Raw genomic sequence first — 21,623 nt, forward strand, 5'->3', positions numbered from 1 at the left:
CCTGCTTGTTGTTGAAAAAAATACGTGAACAGTACAGTTTAAAACCAGAGGAAACTGAAATAGTTTTCCTTATATTTAATTTTTTTCATTTTTGAAAAAGGCTTACCAGCGGTCAACGACAGGAATACGTTTTCACATTGCGTGTAAAGAAGTTATTACCAATATTCGGGGCGAGAATTTGTCGCAAAAGGTCGTCATGAAAGTTATTACAATTGTGGAAGTTATTACTGAATTGTTATCCATCCTGATCCCTCAATATATGCCAAGTTTTACGAAAGCCTATAATTACATGCGACGGGGTTGGGTGGTATTAACTGTATATAATATTCACTATGGGTGGGTCAGGCTCGAAGCACAAATTGTTGTAACCGTTCTGACGACACGCCGCATATGATATGTACAGAAAAGCGTAGTGATGTAATAAAAGATTCAAGTTCGTTGGGTTCTAAAGAACGGACGGTCACTTTCTCCTAAAATGGCTTGTGTTCGTTTGAAAAAGCGAATAGTTGTTACTTGGAAATCGTCTTCGCACGTGAAACTCTTCAACATAATTATAATTATCATAATCTATCTTCATAAATTTGAATCATCATATATATAAATACAAGTGAAATTGACAACCACGAGAATATTCAAAAACAAATTCTAAATCTGGGAAAAATATAAATAGCTTATAAATTTTTGTATATTAGTGAGGATAAATTGTTTTCATATTTGAAAGTATAAAAAAACAGACTGTATGTGAAATGTCCTGATATAATTTATATACCTATCTTGAATTCTCTCTCACTCTTGTTTCGCATAGGTAAAAATGAACACCCTGAATCTGATTCGCTGCTGAGCTCACCATTTTTCATACTCTTAAGTAACATTTTCGGATTTTATTATAGCTCTTTACTTGTAATGAGCAATGCTATTTTTTGGTGAAGGTAGAGCATTAACAGAAGATTTCAAGCCAAATGATTTTACTGTACCTCATTGGATGTTGATTATGGAGTTCTGTGCATTGAGAGAAAATATGCTTGAAATTGTGCAATATATTTGAAGTTTAATCTGTTCAAATACGCCCCTATAGATATGATAACATCCCAGTGTATCAACTTATACACAATACAAGAATTAAATTTTCCATGCAACTTATTTTGTTTAATGAGAGGGTCATTAACCGTTTAAATTTGTCATTATTTGGTTGGTTTATCATTAAATCCAATCTCTCCGCCAAACCGAGATGTGATAAAAGTGAAGAGGTTATGAAAACAGAACAGCTAGCTCTACATATACACAAATGGGCGCCGTAATGAGGCCTTGTAATATCCGATGCTGAAAACAACAAGTATTTTATCCTTTTCATCGCATATGAAAACGACGCAAAAACGATACTGAAACGCTGTTTTGTAATTACGTTCGTGTAAGAGAGATAAAGTTAGATAAAGTATATAATTTATTCATTGAATTCGTTTTGAAACGTCCACGCGCAAGTCATTTACAACCGGAGATCTTAGAATACCAGACCAAACAGCTAATAAATAATTTAATCTGTGGACATGTACGTTTATTTCCAGTGTGAAATTTGCTTTGATCTTTTCACCGTCTTGTTGTTCAAGTTGATAGCAAGAAGACGAGTGGCATATTCACCTTTTGCACTCGAGAAGTCAGCATATTCATTCGTCAAGTTACATCTTATCTCAGAGTGAAATATATATTTTACATCAAAATAGTAAGAATAGTATAAGAAAGTATCTATAGTTGTGACACACCTATCTGAATATTGCTTAATGCGACTACATTTCTAACATCCACGGAGCATTACTCGCAAACTATTGGTGATTACGGGGCCGAGTTCGGCGACGTTACATTGAAATCGAAATAAAATGGTGGCGTACTATCTTTTTAAATGGCTTTGTAAAATCTATGGTTTGGCAAAAGGTTCATTTGATAGTTTACTTAATGGAGTAACAAATTACAGACTAGCCATACACTTGTGCGAATCATTAATTCACAAATGGAACAAAAGAAATGCTGAAGACTTTACAGCGTACAAAATATAACGACGAAGGAGTTCATTTGTAATGATAGCGACCAATAAATAGCCTTTGGGCAGAAGTAATTTAGCGTAATGTGCTATTATTTTTTCAGACATTTTGTGCTTGTGTAAAACATGGTAGTGCGGTCGATTAGTCTTAATGAAATTTAATTAATTTCAAAACAAAAATGACATGAGTCATCGCTGGAAAGAACAGATGCCCGGAATTTGGGACTATTTTCCCCTGTAAAACTTTAACCGCGTGTGTTTTCAAAAATTAACGTGCCTTGTCGGGTGTACCAACATTGACCGGCACAGTTTTGCATCTAAATAAATAAATATTGTTAGACTAGGCCGTAACCACGTTTATTAGATACAAAAACGGCTCGTGGTAAGATTCGATCAATATCTGCAATAATAACTGTGATAATAAGAAATTGAGGTTAAATTTTTGTGGTCGACGTCGTTTGCATTCATATAACGCCATTAAAGTCGCAAAGGAACGCATTTATGTCTTTTAAATCTTGAAAATAATCTAGAGTCAATATTCAAGTGTATTTTATCTTAACAAAAAATATATCCCCAAGCAATACTTCTTAAGATGGAGATGAATCGCGCGTTTGCAATCGGTCCAAGTTGGATAAAGGTTGAGAGTGTGTTTTTAATATTTTTCTGCGTTCGTTAATATTTTAAGTTTACTTGTAAACGAAGATATGTTTTGTTACCCTGAACACACTCTAGATTTTTATATGTCACACAACCGTTGTCATTCAGGAATAAATTTCGACTTGGTAATCCGAAACGTGATAGTGTCGCATTTCATAGACTAATTATATAGAAAAGTAATTCGCTTCGATATGTATTAAAATGCCGTAATAAAGACTTACAAAATCATATCAACTGTTTCCGATATATGATATCGTATTTTGAATGTGACGAAATAAATGTAACAATTCCGAATCACTTTTCAGTGCCTCACAAGTAGTTATACGGTACTTATTCATATCGATCAACGTGTGTGAGAATTTAACATGTGAATTTACATGAAAAATCTCGAAAATCACGTGAAAATCGAAACAGAATAATGTTTAAAATTTGACCCCAAATTTCCGAATGCTGTTTGAATTTGCCCCCAAGGTTGTACCTTCAAAGTATCCTTGACCAAGCGTGTTATTAACGGTCCATTTTTTTTCGATATGCTTATATTAAAATGTTTGGATGCGATACAATCAGATGCTTAGATCAAAAAGATAAGAAAATACTTCACTATCCTATTCCACGCACTGCTTTCAATCTCATTGACTTGGCCACGTGAGATAAAGAAGAAACACTATGCTTCAAAACGAGTCCAGTGCTGAAATTTTTTCTGTAATCCCTACAAAGATTCGATGTGCCACGATAAATTGTCGAGATAAAAGAAATTGCCCAGGCTTTAACGAGCATTTTTAACATTTAGGATACTTGCAGTCCGCAGTTATTTCTTTTGCTACATTCTGATTGTTCGATTGGTTTTATAATGATCATTTAATTTAGATATCATATCGCACACGATAAAATTTTTGGTAAACTTATTTGCATAAGTTTAGGGGTGATTTAAGAGCAATTTTTTATAAATTATTGGCGATAATTTTATTACATAAAGTCGACTGAAGTGAATATTATGATAGCGAAAGAATCTTTAAATTTATTTAGTTATGCATTCCATACCACCACAGATTTCTAATGACCCCATTGAAGTTAATAGATAGGGCCCCACTGTTCCCTCAATCCAGCTCTGTATAACCCATATCTGAAACAGGTTGGTTCTATTTACCTATATTACAACATCACGCCACACTTGAGAATTTTAATTATTCTATCGTAGTCACAAGAACTGGAAAACAATCTTCCGTTTGTATAAATGAAATAATTTTGGCCATGTCGTCAATTATTAATTCTGTAACTATCAACCACAATCTTAAAGTAAATAAATTTGTCCAGGTTTAATTACATAAAACTCATTTCTTTACTCTATCAAGTTTTGAAAGAGAATGATCCCTTTTGATACATGCTTTTTTTATTGAAAATGTGCAAAAGAAATAAATGAACAAAAATCAAACAAATTCAGAGAAACTTTCAAATATACAAACCAAAATTAATACAATTCAACAAAATATGATAACAAAAATGTATAAATTATATAAATAAACATAAAAATCAATTCAGCAGTTTTTTTTCTTCTTACGATGCGACTAATTATGTGATTATCATTTTAATACATACGGTCATTATACGTGAATTAAAAGCTTAAAATCCAAATTAAATTTGTTTGGTTAAAATTTAGAGACAATTTTATTTTGCATGAACACCTAATTCGATAACATATTTTCTTTGTGACGTGGAGGTTTATTATAAAATGTGCACAAAATTAACCAATAATTCACAGTCAATCGGTTACGTAATCCCAATATATATTTATATATTCACTCTAATATGGACCATTGCTAGATCGTTAATATGGGTTCTAGTATCTATATCTAAACTGAAAACACAATTTTTATTCGTCACCAAAAATGTCAATTAATTGTGGGTGTTTTATTACAGTGTTTTCGTTGACGGTCGTATATAATATTGTTAGACCAGTCCAAACAATTAAAGTCAATACGAAATGTAACTTTGCTCATTATGCCTGTGTCGTAGAAAATCCGCAATGAACGCCTTGACATATGCTACTAAAAGTGGACGACTTCATTTCACCTTGATGCATACACTTTGTGAGTTGTATCTCAATTTCAATCAGGCTCCATATACTCATACCCGCTGTTCTGTTTAACATATAATCACTCCTATTATTGTGTATTATTTAAACCTCTACTTTGCGCGGCCAGTTACATTTTCAGCTGCCCCAGCCACTGCGGTCGGTTCAACTTTCACTCCGTTCATTTTTGTGTTTCCGTTCTCCTGACCAGTGGTAGTATGGGTTTTTACGTGTTTGCTGAGATGATCACTTCGTTGAAATCTCTTGTTGCACACGGGACATGCAAATCTCTTCTCCCCTGTAGTGTAAGAAAATAGCATGGATTACATTTTCCTGGGCGCCGAGAGTACTAAGGACAATTGACTTCAATTGGTGTGTTTATTATGATAACGACTTTTGTCGATAGAACACAACGAACAATCTAAATTTCTCAGACGACCGAATTTGATCATAATTCAATCGACACAAATTTCAAATACCATAAGTAGAAAACTTAAGTGCGAAAATAGTTCATATATTCCAAGGCTTATATTTGTTATATGATAGCAACAGTCAAAAATATTCGAGGTATACTAAATACTTTTGCCCAAGCGCCAACCAAACTACAGATTGGTCTTTTTTATGATGATTTTGATAAATTTACATTGTGTAAGCATATAAATATTTTTCTTCGCTATGCGTAATCGATTATTTATAATTAAAAACTACATCTTCTTGGTTCGCAATTTCAAATTAACTTTATCAAAAAATTGTGAAACTAGGTTTATTTGACTCTTCTATCATTTTGTAGTACGTTACGTTAAGGCATTAGTAAAATAAAAAATAAAATAACGACGCTCGATTTAATTATCGAACAAGGCAGTAATTTAAAATTAGTTGTCAGGTGCTTAAGTGTTCGGGTCACACGCTCAAAATGATGTTACAAAGACCAAAGGCGTTAATTCTACCTTCCATTTTTACATAATGAAGATCGTTTAAGAGAGAAAATGCCGGAAATTTGAAATAATAGTCTGGGAAAGTTGAACGTCGCGGTTAAAGTGGAATTGTTGTCGTTGGACATTCTCATAAAATGGTTGTTTTGTCGGTCGAATATTAACTTGATAGAAATAGGATTATAATAAAGAAGACATTTAAATATCTTTCAATCATGTATCATTTGTTTAAGATGTCCACTTAAATTGCAGACAAAAGTCCTCGAAATATATACGGTTATCCGCAAAATGGTGGTAAACATACTTTTTTGACGCGTAATCACGCCTTTCACTTCGAACAAGGCCCAGCATAATACTTCTGACGATATAATTTAACGATACATAAAATAAATAATAATGGTACCTGTGTGCCATCTTAGATGAGCCTTCAAATGTGATGTTTTATTGTAGACCTTTCCACAACCAGGAATATGGCAACTGTGAACTTTAGGTTTAAATGATGAAGCAGCTGGTCCTAATCGCTCGGCTTCTTGACAATTTGGGCATTCACAAATCGATCTGAAATAATAATGTTATATGTCAAATCCAGATAAGCGCCATTTTGATTTTCGTATGACTATATTCAATACGAAATCAGTCATTATATAACGAACACCCATTCTTTCATTCTTATTTTTCAATAGGTATTGTGCTATAAGCAAGTATTGTGAAAAAAAATCCTCAACCAAAACCAGAAGCTAAATGCAGGCGACTTATGAAACAAGAGATTTTAAAAATATCACAGATGTTTGGGTAAACGAAATTCCGGAGAAAATAACATCTTAGGGGTGAAAATTACATTGGCCATGAAAGAAATTTTTTGCTGGCATTTTCACTAATAAAAAACACCTTGCGCTTAAATGCCTGTTCGTGAATTGTCTTTTTATGAACGAAAGTGTGTAACAGGATGTAAAAACTAATCCTAATTACAATGGTTTTAAGAATAAACATCTGTAAAGAAATTTACCGTCCAGAATATCGACGAGTTGAACGTGTTGGTCCCGGTATTGAAGGAGTTGGGATCATAGCCGGAAGTGCAGGTGGGGGTGCGGGTTCTGAAGAATACATACTTCCAGTTGTGCCTGGAAGTACAGGCTTGAAGGTGTCGTATGGGTTGTGATGTTGAGCTAAACAAAAAAATAAATTATTCATGATTCTGTGAAAATAGAAAACTATTATTTCCACACACAGTACTTTGTAGTAGAAAATATTCTATTCCACGAAACAATGATTCAAAAGGTTTTATTTTTCATACAGAGTTTCGATTTTATAACAAAAATATGAGAAATTACATACCTGCTGTGGATAAACTTCCTAGTGATGTTAGAGGTGCGGCAGAAAACGAATGGTGATATTCAGACGGGTATGCTGCCGCTGCCATCTATAAAAATATTATGAACACCATATTACCGACACAAATTTAGAAACGTTTTGCTAGTTGGTAAAACATTTTTGGTAATAAAACCTTTGTTCCGAAAAAGCTCGTTACTCTTCCCTAAACAAACTTTTATTTATAAAACGATTTACAAATCTAACCTCAATTAAAATATGTTTACATTAGAGAGATTTTTTGTTGTACATAAGTATACCTTTTACCTCATAATATAATTATTACATATATTGATAATTATGATAACTGGTAAACATCATTAATCACGCTGTGACAATTTTGTGAAGATTCGTAGTTATTATTTATCTGGTATTGGAGGCAGAAAAGAATAAAAGCCTCAGAAACCATTTTGCAATCACTGAATAGATGAACAAATTCTTTACCTGCTGGTGATGTTGTAGACTTTGCATTTCAAACCAGGTATTAGTTGAATGTAATGCTGCTTCCCATGGATTGGTGTGAGCATACGCTGCGGCAGAAGTTACATAACTAGATGACGTAGTACTTCCAGTACTAGGGCTTGAATTTGAATAAGTTCCTAATGCCGTATTTGGAGAAGAATTTGTTACGCCTTCTACATTGATATTGTTCGACGGCTTCTGATACCATACTTCATATGCTTTTGATCCGTATGAACTCGAAACTCCAGGGTAGCTGTTACTGGTAATGAAAATGAAAATATTATTATACATATATCATCAAAATTCTAACTAATATAAGATTGAATATTGCCAGAAAATGCATCATCCGTACACCCCCAGTACCATACTATTAAGTAACTGAATATACTTTACCTGTTAGTTAAAGTTCTGCTTGAAGGTGCTGATGATACAAGGTATGTTGCTGATTCTAATGTTGAGTGTGGATAGAGCATGCCTGGTGGGGAAGTTGGTGGTGGTGTGATATGATACGGCGAAGATGTTGTGGAACAATTACTTTCCGTGGGCGATCCAGATCCTAAAATGAAAAAACCCGATTCAATTGAGTGGAAGTACATTTATAAAAGTGAATTTTTCAACCTACCGGTATATTTTTAATATTTTATCAAAAATGAAATCGTTTTATGGGACTGTACACAGAAGGCACATAGGGTTAAGTCGCATTCCATAAATATATCAGATTACCGGAACTTCTTCCGAGGTTTTTTTTTGAAACACTAGTTTATACAACAGAAAAGACACAAATAATGTAAAGTGGTTTCTTACCTGTATTTTGGCTGTTGCTGGGAGAAACTGGAGATGACGCTGAGTAGAAAAAAACAAAGGGTGTTGAAAGAAGTACAAACTAATGATGCAATTAGAATTTAGAAATTATATTTCTTGAAATGCTATGCTATAAAACCTTATTTAATAAAGTTTCATTTTAATCATCTCAAAGTATTCGCAAATTTGAACGATCGAGTTATTTTTTAACTTACCTTGATTGTGGGTTTTGTGTTGCATTTTGCTCACAAACGCGCTTGCGTGATGATGTTGTAATAACGGTGCTCCTACACCTATATGATAAGTAAGATTAATTATTAACAATTATAATCATACTGACTGTGTATGACATCCAGATGCATTACTGAATAGTGAAGAAATAATTCTTTGTACATATATTTAAAAACACTTTCAAGTCACAAAATAAATGATAGACTTACCTAAATAATAGTCACCCAGGCTGCCGGTACCTGTAGCTGTAGGCGACTGAAAAAGTGAAGCTGTAGGTGCGCTCATATTAATCTTCCTATAAATATTCTTAGTTGAATAGTAAGTGTTAAAAGGTTTACCAATCAAACTGCGAAAAAGACAACAAATTTCAGAACATTTCAAATTTCATACACTTAATCTATCAAATATGCGACTCCCTAATCTGACCTACTTCAGTTAATCTTCAAATTCGTTGGAATTCTGTAAATCTCAAACTCCGCCCTCTGCGCTGTGGGCACTTTTCTAAGAGTTGAAGATTTGTAAATCTACGAAATGATTCATTTACTTCTTAGAAATAATATTAGTACTATTGCATTTGAATGCAATCGATAGAATATAAATTACAGGTATTACTCGAGTTCGTATTCTTGACTCGTACAATCATTAATAATACTCCTTGCCAATTGCAAGCTTACATATATCGCATTACGCGCACTTTTTTCCCGCGACGGTTTCAGTTGCGTCCTGATATCTCTTCTCTCGTACGACGTTCTATCTTACAAATTTCGCCTCTCGTTTAGGCTAATCGCAAGGTTGTAGGCATATCTCATTTTATTAGTCTTTATCATTATCGCTTGCGCTGATATAGAGCAAAATAAAACCCTGTCATTATCATCTGGCAAATATACAGATATTGAACTGAAAATCACAATCTATTATCTCCGATAACTGTAATTTTCTTGTTGATTATCGGTCCACGATGCTCTTCTTAATTGCCATTACTAATATTTATCAATTTACGGAACTACCATTCCTAACAATTATTTTTTGTGTATTTACAGAAAGTACCTCGTTTATTTTAACTACTTTTTTGGGATATCGGGAATCCTTAGAAAATACCTAACATTAATTTCTGGGGTCTTGGTTTTAATGTGTCTGTTCATGTTGAAACAAATGAACAATATTTCAATATGTTTGTCTCCGTATAGCCTACATTTTTATATCTATAAAATGGCGACACTTTTTCGATATGTGCTTGGCAATGCACTAAACCTGATTATATCGTCCGATTTAAAAGAGGTAAGTTTCAATATAATGAAATATTATAAATGAAGTAATCCTCAGTTGGTATCGGGTCACTCTTTGGTAGCCAACAATCATTATTGTGTAGACCTCAATTATATCATTCGGTTTATCACAAAGTCAACAAGTTTGTAATAGTTATGTAAAATACATACAGCTCATTCTATTATAGCCGTCAATGTCATTTAATTGGTCACGTGAGGATTTTAAATTTCATACTTTAATGCGACACAGACATAGAGAATTCCCACGGCGTTTTGTGGGATTTCCCACCCTTTAACACGTAATTCAAGTTCAATTCCAAAGTCGATACACCCTTGGCAACAGAACTTCCGTCTCTATCGTGTCGCTAAGTAATAATGATAATCGCACAGGAGAACGTCATGCATTTCGTTCATGCGACTATGGGTGATTTAGAAGATGTGTGCTGGTATACCTTCCTGTATTCAAAAAAAGTATGATACTCTCCAAGTGGAAAATTGGCACCCTTCTTAATCTGGAGATATGAAAACGTTATATTAGCCGGGGTAGTACGGACATCCGTTACGTAAATGAAAATATGCCAATTTCCATCCGATTTTTGAGTAACTTGAAATACCGGAATATTTGAGTTGATCTTCTCAACAGTTTATGGCTAAGAAATTAACAAAGTTCTTTTCAGACTTGAGTAAGTATATAGAAGACATATTGGGAGTCGCTGGCCGGCGTTACGTTACTCGCGTTTCGACTTGACGTTAGCTCCACAAAATTGCCAATATAAAATCTTTGTCAAGTTTCCCAATGCAAATTATTGATGATAAAACCTTTTTCAATCAACCGCACATCGAAATATCTTTTGAAACTGACTGAAGACGATTCTTAAGATTCTCTTTATTTAAAATATTTACCAAACAGTATGTATTTTTTTGTAATTTGGTAATTTATAATCTGAAATACTACTAATCTTTTCAAGCTTTTCTTTGTTGCACCGCTGAATCACTTGTATAAAATAGTCTTCAATTTAATCCTACTTATGAATCAACAGCAAAGGTTGAACTGTTGTTAGTTGAACTGAAAGTTTAACAGACCAATCAAAAGATTAAATAAATGCATTGTTGTTGAGCGGAACCAAAATATTTTCCAAGTTTCAAATGTAGCGCAATGATCACCCTCGTGAATGTATCGAAAGGCATTATAATTGACTACGTTCGCTAATTACTTAATATTACTGTGGGAATATGTGCGTAGAACGTTCGTACTATATTTAGTTGTAATTGCGTATTGGTATTTCTTCACAAAGATTGAGGAACAAACTACTTATTTCACAAACCATAATTAAGTTCATGTTTAAACTATTTATTAAAAATCGATATTCGTTATCGGTCAGAAAATAGTAACAGAATCATGTATGAAATGAGGGTGAGATTTAGATAGAGCCTGTATTTTAGTTCGTGATTATTGGCACTCTCGCTGAACAATTTTTCTAGCCTGACTCATGCCACATAGTTTCAAAAGTATCTTTTTTCTAGTAGATGGAATTGCGGCTGATCCAATTGGCCATTCTCGGTGGTAATAACAAGCATTTTGTAACCGGAAAGTTTGGATAAAGTCGACCAATTCCTTCTGTTAAAATTAATAAATCAAACAGCAAAAATACACAATACAGCATATTTGTATCTCATTTTGCAGCTTCTTCGCTATTGTCAACCAACTACATACCAGAAAACGTCTAATGATAATGAAATTGATTCAGATAGAAATTACCATTGAACTCTTCCAAGTTTAAAAAAATACAGGTAATTTATTCCGATAAAGTATAGCAAGTTTGATAATAATGAAAAACCTAATAAGTATATGATTATATTTAAATGATATATATACATATGATAATACAGAATCTCGGATCTGACTGCAAATTTGCGGAATCCTTGAACTTAACTGACGTGACCCTTGACTGCACCCGCTTGAGAACACCGGTTAAAGCAAAATATTGGATTTATCAATTAGAAAATAATATTTAGTTTGCGTCGTTCATACCTTTTCATGGCCTCATCGTATTCGCTTGGAACAGAATTTCAAAAAGAAAAGAATAGTTGCAAATAATTTCAAATTATTTTTCTCCATTTCTTTTGACAGTCCAATGTAATCAACAAAATATTTCAAAATTTTTGTGGAGATATGTCGGTTATACTCAAATGCCAAACAACAATTTTGCCATCACGGACCTCCAGGTAACGGCAGGTGTTTCATTAAAAGTTATATCCCTTAATAAGGCAGGTCACAATCCTTCCGTAATCCCGACTTTCACAAGTCAATGAGTTTCTCACCGATCGAAGTGATGAAATTTCATAAATTACATTATACAATATATTAAAAAACGGTTCCAGCTCAAACTGCCACGGATACTTGTTTATACTTCATATCTCACTTGAAAAGATAGAGTCAATTTTGGCTTATCTTGGAGACCATAATAGGACAGGACTTTATTACATCTCAATTCTTTATGAAAATGATACTGATCCGCGACCGTATATTACATGTGGAATCCAAGCGACGTTATGATTTCGAATATGTTTGGTGAAACCCACAAACCAGGTTTATGCCATGTCCGCTTATAGTTTTCGCAGACATTTATACATGTTGTTTGGTTAAAGACGACGACTGAAAGAATATTCAAAATTACGATTATTAAATATTGTCAAGTTTTAGGACGTTGTATTATTTCATTCTTGTAGGTGAAAGACTCATGCTACCGTAAGGTGCTTTGAAATAAATAACCGATATTAGTCTTTATCTTTTCAACATTTTTGGACATAGACAATGGATGAAGCATACAAGACTCAAAATTCTTATTGTCTCTTTTTGCGATTTATTGTAATTGGGAAATAACATTGGTTTTAAATATACCCCTTACTTATCCCTAAATCGTGAACAATAGGCATATATGACATAATGATATGATGATATTTTTCTGTATAAATTGAGGGCCTTAATTTATTATTACAAACCGCAATCTTAGGCCGAGTTAATCAGAACATGATTTTAACCGCAACTTCGAGTATTTAATCCTCCGTCATTTTTTACTTTGGATGCGCAATTTCGATTAAGGAATTTCATTCTCATTTATTGCTTTTCATAGAAAGCCTACAATTAAGAAGTTTAAAAGTAATTTCGTTGACAACTTTCATCTTGACAACCTTTCCCACACTCAAAATGATTAACCCTTTGTTGGCTCGAAAGATGGACAAACACATTATAATAAGTAATGAAATTTGACCTGTAGAGTAGAAATGGCAATTATGAAAACGGGTTCAGTATATTTGTTACTTTATTGAAATACATTGAAAGAACAGTTACCAGAACTGAGATACAAAAGAAAGAGTTAACAATGTGTTGTGGATTATTTTAAGACAGAATATATACGGATATCGATCCCCAACATAACACGTGATAATTCAACAATATTTTGTGAATAAAATGATGTTTTCAGACTCAGATACTCGAGTATAATTATTATGTCCCATACGTAAAGTCATTATGTATCGCCATGGCTCTGTTAGTCGAGTGCCGGAAGAAACAAAGAGTTGTTTCAAGATGTCTAGTGCATCCGGATTAATGATTTTAATTATGGCTGGCTTTTAAAGTGTTTTTCACCACTACATGAACGAGCTCAACAATTGAAATATTTTGATGTCATTTACAATGGAGACAGCTTGCATTCTTTCGGGCCCAAAATAACACATAACTTGAAACTAATCGGAAAGTAACATTGTAATAAGGTAACAACACTTTCTCTCTACTTGATATCGTCGCAATTAGCGCAATTTTAGGTCGAACCGACAAGACCAATTAGACATTTTCTTGTGAAACAAATTCACCGGCGAATGTCTACAGATTAAGACAGTTGCTTCAACGAAAATACTCGTATATCAATAGCATTTCACTGAAATTCAAGCACGGATCATCTGAAAAAATACCTTCATGAGTTATTTTAAGAAATACGTCCTTATACACGCTGTATTTCTCATATGATTCTATATCGGTTAGTGGGTAGAATTACTATGCGACTCAGTTGTAAAATACTGATATTTTTGATGTGCGACCCTCATTGACCGCTTGGCCTGCGGTCGTGTAATGTTGTCAGAGGCGAACATGTTTCCTGTGCAAATAATCGCGCTACCGGTGTAATATTCTGAAATACTTTGTTTCATAGGTATACATACAGCTTAACAAAATAGGTTGAAACAAATTGAGAAGCATGGTCGTGCGAATAGATCGATGCAAATTAATTTTGGTTTTTATTATAGCAAAATTATTACTTCACGAGAACACTGATATTTGTACCATAATGTAAAATAAGATTATAACCCTAAGACTTGTTTTATTTTTCACGAAGAAAAATATCTGGATGTAGTAATAAAATTAAAAAAGGTTGTTACGTCCCGTTCCATGCTGCGTATAAGGTACTATACTACTTTTTAAGTTTGAATGAAGTATTTACAAAAATTCACAAGCTTGAAAAAATATAGTTTTATATAGCATCTAAACTCTGAAGAAAAGAAAAATACCTAATACTTTTTACAAGCATGGAACGTCGAAGTCTGTGTATCGAGTGCACATTGCCCATAAAGTCACCGCATGATAGCAATTTTCCACTATATACAGGCTATATTTGGATCATGTGTAATTCCTACGGACTTTTGGATAATTTCATACTGTATGTTTCGTATAGATCATTCCTTTGATATTGAGAACAAAATGTAAACGAAATCTCATAAAGCATTTCGATAACAATAACAAAAAATAGTCAATTTCAGCTATAGCAAATAATAACTGACGCCCGAGAAATTAAACCACAACGTTAAGTCATTGTATATCTAATTGCTGAAGAACTACCACTGTATGAATTGACACTAACAATTAACCGTACTGTCAATTCAGTTCTTCGATTAAATCCTCCAACAACGGAAATAATGATAGTTTCTAGTCTTTCCCCCAATGTTTTGACGCCAAAATTATTTCTCCTCCTTCCCGTAAATGCACAAAGTCCTCTAAAAATTGTATGAATAGCGTCATAACTTATGCGTTGTGTAATGCCAAGTGAGGAAACTGAATGAAAAAGATTCTATAAAAGAGATTTGCAAATAAAGCTGTTTAGTTAATGACAAATGTTAATAATCACAGTGGGGTTGTTAGATACTTCTGAAATCTCGCAACCTCTTGGGGAATGAGGTAAAGCACACATCTGAAGGGTATGGCGTCTCTGGAATGAATTTCCAAAAACACAAAACAAAAAAGGCCATTTGAAGCCCGATTCTTTAGAAAATATGCTTTTTGCAATTTGATTACGCACATTTGCATCAAGAAAACTTATATCAAGGCAAAGTTCCGAGCGCTGACGCGCAATGAGATGCTCAAACCAGCCATAATTGTGATACGCAGTACTCTTGAGTCTTGAGTAGATTACGCGAGACTACAGTTATAGATAATTCAACATATATATCTTGAGTTTTTAGGAATAAACGTTTTGTATGAAGTCATTTTTGTTTGTAAAAATATAGATTGAGAACTCGCAACAAAACAAATGCAACATCTAAAACTTTTTTTAAAAAACTTTCGGAAAGATAAGGTTGGAAAATTCAGACAAACTTAATTTCCGATAATATCTGCAAAACAAACATTGCGGAGCATTCACGTTGACATATTAAAAAAAACATGTCATGTATCCTGTATATACCGTAAGCAGGCTTAATAATTGTATCAAACAAATTACCGCTATTAAAATTAAATCAAGTATGGGATGTGCTTTTATGTCAGAGCGATAGCGTCACAAGTGGGCGCGAGCAACTAAACCAACCAGTAGCCTAAACAGCAGTCGACAGCCTCACCTCCAACTGTCAGGTTCTCGTTTTGAGTCCACTGATCGAGAGCTCTTCTTGGGAGTGAAAGCTATTGCCGGACGATCCCGGATTTCCTACTGGGCTTTGATTCATGTTTCCCGAAAAGCATGGCCGGAATTTTCCTCCATTCTAGACGCCTTGGCATCTGGACCGTTGTCTTGTCAAACCCTGAGCGTTTGCTATTGCCCTTGACTGGCTTTTGTGTCCAAGGTGTATAGTCAACATTGATTTAGCCTTTCCTAGGAAGGGAACACTGAGGAATATAGTATATGTGCACTTGTTGTTGATATACTTGCACCCTACCCTATAGCCTTGCAACATAAATATATATCTCAGGGAGACATCGAACGCTAGTGTCAGTTTCAAATACTGCAATTCCCAGTTGTCACGGCCATTCCGTTCAACAACTTTACACTGATCTCTATCATTTTAAATCATGTTATCCGACTACAAGCGGGTGTGAACAACTTCAGGGATTTCTACCGAATAGTTTGATTGCTGCTACCCTCGACCTGTGCAACCGACACTTTTTAATCGGGACGCAGAGTTACCGCACCCTTCACAATGGCTGGTTTGCTGTCTTTTCTTATACATGTTATGTTATCCGAATTCATTCAACTGTTCCTTTTTTACTCAATATTACTATTGCTTGTATTTATACTATTATATTTTTAACACCATCACTGTGGCACGCTTTTTAGTTTTTTTTTTTTTTAATTTTTATAACAAAACGCTACATTGTTCTTGGCACTCTTGGCCATTTTTATTTAGGCTAGAAACGTTTGATCTCAATAGTAAAAAAAACAGTCTTTACACGAACATTGCACTTGATTGGCAGTACACTACTGTACACATCTTTTTCAGCTGTCCATAAAAATCAAACCCGGTGTCAAATGCAGCCCATTGGGGAGTAGGACATTCAGATGGCAATTGGTACCATAAAACTATCCCTACATTTAAGCTAACTTTAATTCCATCCGGGAAGTTAGTGTGTGGTATCGGCATTTACAAGAATGAACCGTTTCCCAATCCAGATTCTTTCTTCAACTAAGAACAAATAAAAATGAATGGCGAAACATGAATTTGAAAACTACTTTCCTGACTTTATTGACACGGGAATTCCTGAATGGAAGACGATTTGTAGGAAATTTGTTGGAAAAAGTATTTGTAAAATAGGGAGATTTTTGGTAAGCAATTCCAGCATTTGTGAAGCATTTCGATTTCTAGCTCTAGCATATTTATGGCCGATAGCAGTAAAATAATCGTTTTCGCCATTGCTGCAGGACATTCCGTAAATCAACTTGCCGCAGAAAGTGCCTTGAGGGTTATTGAGCACCTTCTCATGGCTGTCTACTCAGTTGACTCATTGCATCACTATTTTTGCACATTGGAGTGTCTTCAGTGGGACTAATATTTACCCACACTTTTGCTTTCAGATAGTTATTAACTGATTTTACATGTCAAATATATAATATTAACTTTGACGCGTAGATAGACTGCCAGAGCGCATAGTCGGCTATATTTCTTTTTGAGTCTACGTAAAAAAAGTGATTTCGAGTATATATATATGTATCAGTTAAAAGCATGAATTCCGACTCAGACATTCAGTTTCAAAATGCAACTTTGCCTCGGACTCCGACTGAAAACATGACAAACTCCGACTCCGGGTTATAACAATTCGAATGAAGACGGAGGAATTAGGCGTGTAGATTAGATCCTAGTCAGGTCTGTCCAGTCTAGCCATATGGAGTAAAACCGACTATTATGGCATATTTAGCGTATGAGCATTCTGGAAAATCTCCTTCATCGTCGATTTTGCGGAGTTGTGGTGCCACTCTACTTTCCTTCCAGTTTTTCATCTGGATGTGGTGTAAATTGTCGATTGAAGAGTGTTGTGCATTACTTGCTGCTGCTGATGGGTTTATCGCGTTGAAGCTAATTTCGACGTTATTTTTACATTTTGTTGGGCAAGTGAGACTTTTTACTGTGGACCAAAGGTTCTTTACTCCTTTTTTCCAGGTGCTCTAGCCATTTTGCCCGTTTATGCTCAATGACTAGGGTTTCAACCTAGTGGGATAGATCTTGAATTCTAGGATTTACGAGTCGGTGGTTCTGAGGGTGTGATGTTCATCAGCAAGTTTTGCAGCTTTGGTTGGGAAGTTTATTCGAGGTTCTTTGATCGTGCCAACCGGAATATATTTCTCTAGCGCGTCTTTAAGAATTTTCCGTAGGTGATTCTCGTTTGACCGGACATATTTGGGCTCGCCCAGGTGCTCAACTCATTCTTCATCGTAATCTCCGAAGCCTTCCCAGTCTGCTTTCCTGAAGTTGATGGAGAAGCGGTTCAGCGCGGTGATTCTAGTCACTTCACATTGTAATTCGATAACGATCGGGAGGTGGTCAGAGTTGAGTCTTTTCTTTGCTTCCCACGTACAGTAACAGATTAGAGATCCGCTGCAGAAAGAGATATGCTGGGAGCTACGGCAGTTGGCTGTCTCTCTTGTAGGCAAGTTTTCGTTCAAAATTCCAAGGGCTGATGAATCGATTTCTTCCGACCGTTCATGTCCCCGACGGTCTTCAGTGCATTCTGAAAACCATGATGCATGATGAGCATTAACGTCGTCTGGGATGAAAGCATTGGTCAGTGAGTGTAGATGATTGAAGCTTGCTTGGAATCCCGCGGTGCAGCTGCTTTCGGAAAGAATATTGATGACCTTAATTTTTGTTGTTCCGGATCGGATGCATATGCCTTGCTGTTCCAGGTGCTGATCACCTGGTGCCGGTTGTGGCAGGGGATGGATACTATACTGCAAAATACACCACTAAGTTTACCAGTACGATCAGAACGGATTACCGATGAGCTACCGGCTTTCGTCAAAAATTTTAAACGGCTGGTTAATTTAGTTTTCTGGGCGGCTGCAAGTAGGATGTTGTGATTCCACATTATTCTAACGATTTCGTCGATTTTTTGACCGATGCCATTACAGTTCAATAGCAGGATATTAAATTCTTTTGGGATTCGTTCGGTCATGATCGAGAGTGCCCTGTCCCTCGTTTGGGCATGCGTGATGGGCTCAATGGCTGCCCTTCGCAGAAGGGAGAGGAGCAGGGCCGGCTGCAGCCACTCCCGGAACCAAAAAACACAGACATGGAGGGTGGGGTTGAGAAACTTTATTCTTCCGGAATGGCGGAGAGGCTTCGGTTGGACATCCTCATAGGGTAGATCCATTCTTCTTGGTAGTCAAACACTGGATCTCTCCAAAGCTTTTGACACTATAAGCCACGAAATTCTCTTGCAGGACGTAGCATCCACTAATTTACCATCAACTGTCAAAAGATGGTTCAGCAACTACCTACACGGCCGGCAAACCTTTGTTGAATTTTGCAACGCCAGGTCAAAACACCGGCTCATGATACAGGGCGTGCCCCAATGCGGAGTTCTTTCACCAGCACTGTTTAATCTGTATCTTAGCAGGTTGCCACAGCCAACTGTGTAACGACGGAGGATTCTGGGCATGGTTTTCGATAGCAACTACACTTTTGCAGCACACGCCAGCAGTGTGAACGACCGAGTTCAAAGCCGCAACAATGTTCTAAAGCAGGGAGGTCCAAGATTGTCAGCTTCGTGGGCCACAAAATTAGTTTTGCATTGTTCACCGGCAACAATAGTACCAAGAATAGATAAACAATGCAAAACAAACACTTTTCTTGCACACACATTGAAATTATTTGTCATTTATTAAGATGAAATATACATAAACCACCAGCAAAGTCGCCGGAACGTGCAAAAGTCTTTCTATATCTACAATTGATGTAAGATTTCGAGTGCTTCCGCAAATGTAAATGATTTGTAAGTGCATCGATAATATTCTCAAAGCAAAATCCATTGTCGACACAACTTGCCGACATATCAAGCAAGCATTGTGATATTTTACATACCAAATCTGTTTGAATTGGCCAGCATTAATTTCACATAACACATAATAATTTAATATATATATTGAGCTACAAATAACCGCAGATTGATTGATTACCAAATGTGCCGTACATGAAGGTAATTACCAAATTTTCTGACATATATGCAGTATTTTTTGTAATACTGTTCAGGCTGGTTTCAAACAAACTGCACGGCATAACATTAATATTTAGTTATCGGGCATATCCAACCTAGGCTAAAAGATTCCGCATTCGATTTTCAGTTTTCTATGATGCCTATGTCGTAAGCATATATATATTCCTAACCGAAAAGATAGAGGGTCAGTTAACATTTTAGACTGCCAAGCACAACATCCTTTGCTAGTTGCCTCAGCTAGTCATAACACTACTCAATTCAGTGACATTCATGATGTAAAAATATGTCAAAAGATTTTTCTGGCCTATTTGTATGATGAAACAACACAAAATGCGATTTTTTGATTATCCTCCAGCAAATGCGACGCGGGCCACATATTATGAAGCGGCGGGCCACATGTGGCCCTCGGGCTTGGTTTTGGACCACCCTGTTCTAAAGTCACTCGCGGGAACTACATGGGATAAAGACAAGAATACATTCCTCCCCATTTACAAAGCTATCGGTCGATCCGTGATAAATTATGTTGCACCAATTTGGACAGCTCAGCGACACGCACTGGAACTCCCTACAACGAAAGCAAAATGCGGCTCTTAATAAGATGTCACCTCATGGCCACCGAAAGCCATCTCCACCGAGACACAAAGTTGCTGTCAGTGAAGGCCCACAATGAAATGCTATCCACACAATTCCTTGCCGGATGCTACGACCAATGCCACCCCTGTCACATAACAAGCACCAGAGAATCACCACGTCAAAAAGTCAAAAAGAGATTGGTTGATAGTCTAGGGCTGGGAATGGTTAATCGGTTAACCGATTTTAGATGGTTAACGGTTACGATTTATTTTAACCGTTAACTGACATCTCAGGTACAAATCATTTTTATAATGTACAATTTTTTTAAAAATGATTACGTCATCGCAAATTTATCTCCTGTGGCATTCAATTCAAAAATTTCAAAGAATATCACTAACTGTATTGGTAAGTACCCAATAAACGTGAAAAATAATTGAAGTACCAAATTTGCTAATTATGGAAATTTGACAATAATGAATTCAGAATCAGTTTTCGGTCGAAATATATTGTTCACAATTTTATTGTAAAATCGTACATTCAATGTCATTCAACGAGTGCGCAGTTAATGCTGTTTTTTTTTATGATATTTCAGAGTAGAATTCGAACACTGAAAGATTGTCTAGGCTTACCATACGTGAATATTTTTGAGCGATACTGGGATAATAACATCACGCGAAATTGCTTTGTAACCATTGTGACGTAACAAGGTAAAATAATAAATTATTACGTCAAACGTCACGCTGCGGTTAACCGGTTAATTTTGCCCGGTTAACGGTTGAAGTGTTTCCCCTGAAATTCCCAGCCCTAGTTGAGACGTTTGGCTACTTGGCTGAAGCCTCCTCCGGCATGCCGAGCAAGAGAGCACTCCAAGAAATCCATACTAAACTTGTGTCAGAATCCCTTTGCCACCAATAACAAAATTTTACAATTGCTACCATATATTTTGAGACAATCTAGTCCAGGCGGTCATGTCTAAATATCTATAAAAAAAAACTGTGTAGTTAAACAAAATTAAAATTGATACCCGCGTAGACTGATAATTGTGTCGGAATTTAGTTTATCGATGTCGACGGACCAAATGACAGTCGTACTTGACGACAAACAGTCAGAATTTATAGCCGTGCCAAAAGTGCATGTGTCGTTAATAAAGACTCCAATTCCACTGTATGATTTAAAACTGGGCGCCTAGTTGCTTTTTGTTATGTGCTGTGTTGATATATTTCTTCATAATTACTATGTAATATTAAAAATGTCAATATAAAAA

At 35.5% G+C, this 21,623-nt stretch overlaps 1 protein-coding gene and 1 long non-coding RNA gene across 2 annotated transcripts; one reads left to right on the forward strand and one right to left on the reverse strand.

Moving 5' to 3' along the window:
- Positions 1-4,055: 4,055 nt before the first annotated feature.
- On the reverse strand, positions 4,056-9,118 carry LOC120339978 (uncharacterized). Its single transcript, XM_039408231.2, has 9 exons — positions 8,764-9,118; positions 8,539-8,616; positions 8,327-8,365; positions 7,916-8,078; positions 7,505-7,781; positions 7,028-7,112; positions 6,699-6,858; positions 6,096-6,250; positions 4,056-5,058 (listed from the first exon to the last, which is right to left on the reverse strand). The coding sequence occupies exons 1-9, from the start codon at positions 8,837-8,839 to the stop codon at positions 4,874-4,876; spliced, it is 1,218 nt and encodes a 405-aa protein (XP_039264165.1). The 5' UTR covers positions 8,840-9,118; the 3' UTR covers positions 4,056-4,873.
- A 278-nt stretch (positions 9,119-9,396) lies between these two features.
- LOC144428272 (uncharacterized) lies at positions 9,397-12,180 on the forward strand. Its single transcript, XR_013478233.1, has 3 exons — positions 9,397-9,832; positions 11,504-11,610; positions 11,951-12,180. It is a non-coding gene; the product is annotated as an uncharacterized LOC144428272 (long non-coding RNA).
- Positions 12,181-21,623: the final 9,443 nt, after the last annotated feature.

Source organism: Styela clava, chromosome 1 (assembly GCF_964204865.1).
Source record: "Styela clava chromosome 1, kaStyClav1.hap1.2, whole genome shotgun sequence".
NCBI lineage: Eukaryota > Metazoa > Chordata > Ascidiacea > Stolidobranchia > Styelidae > Styela > Styela clava.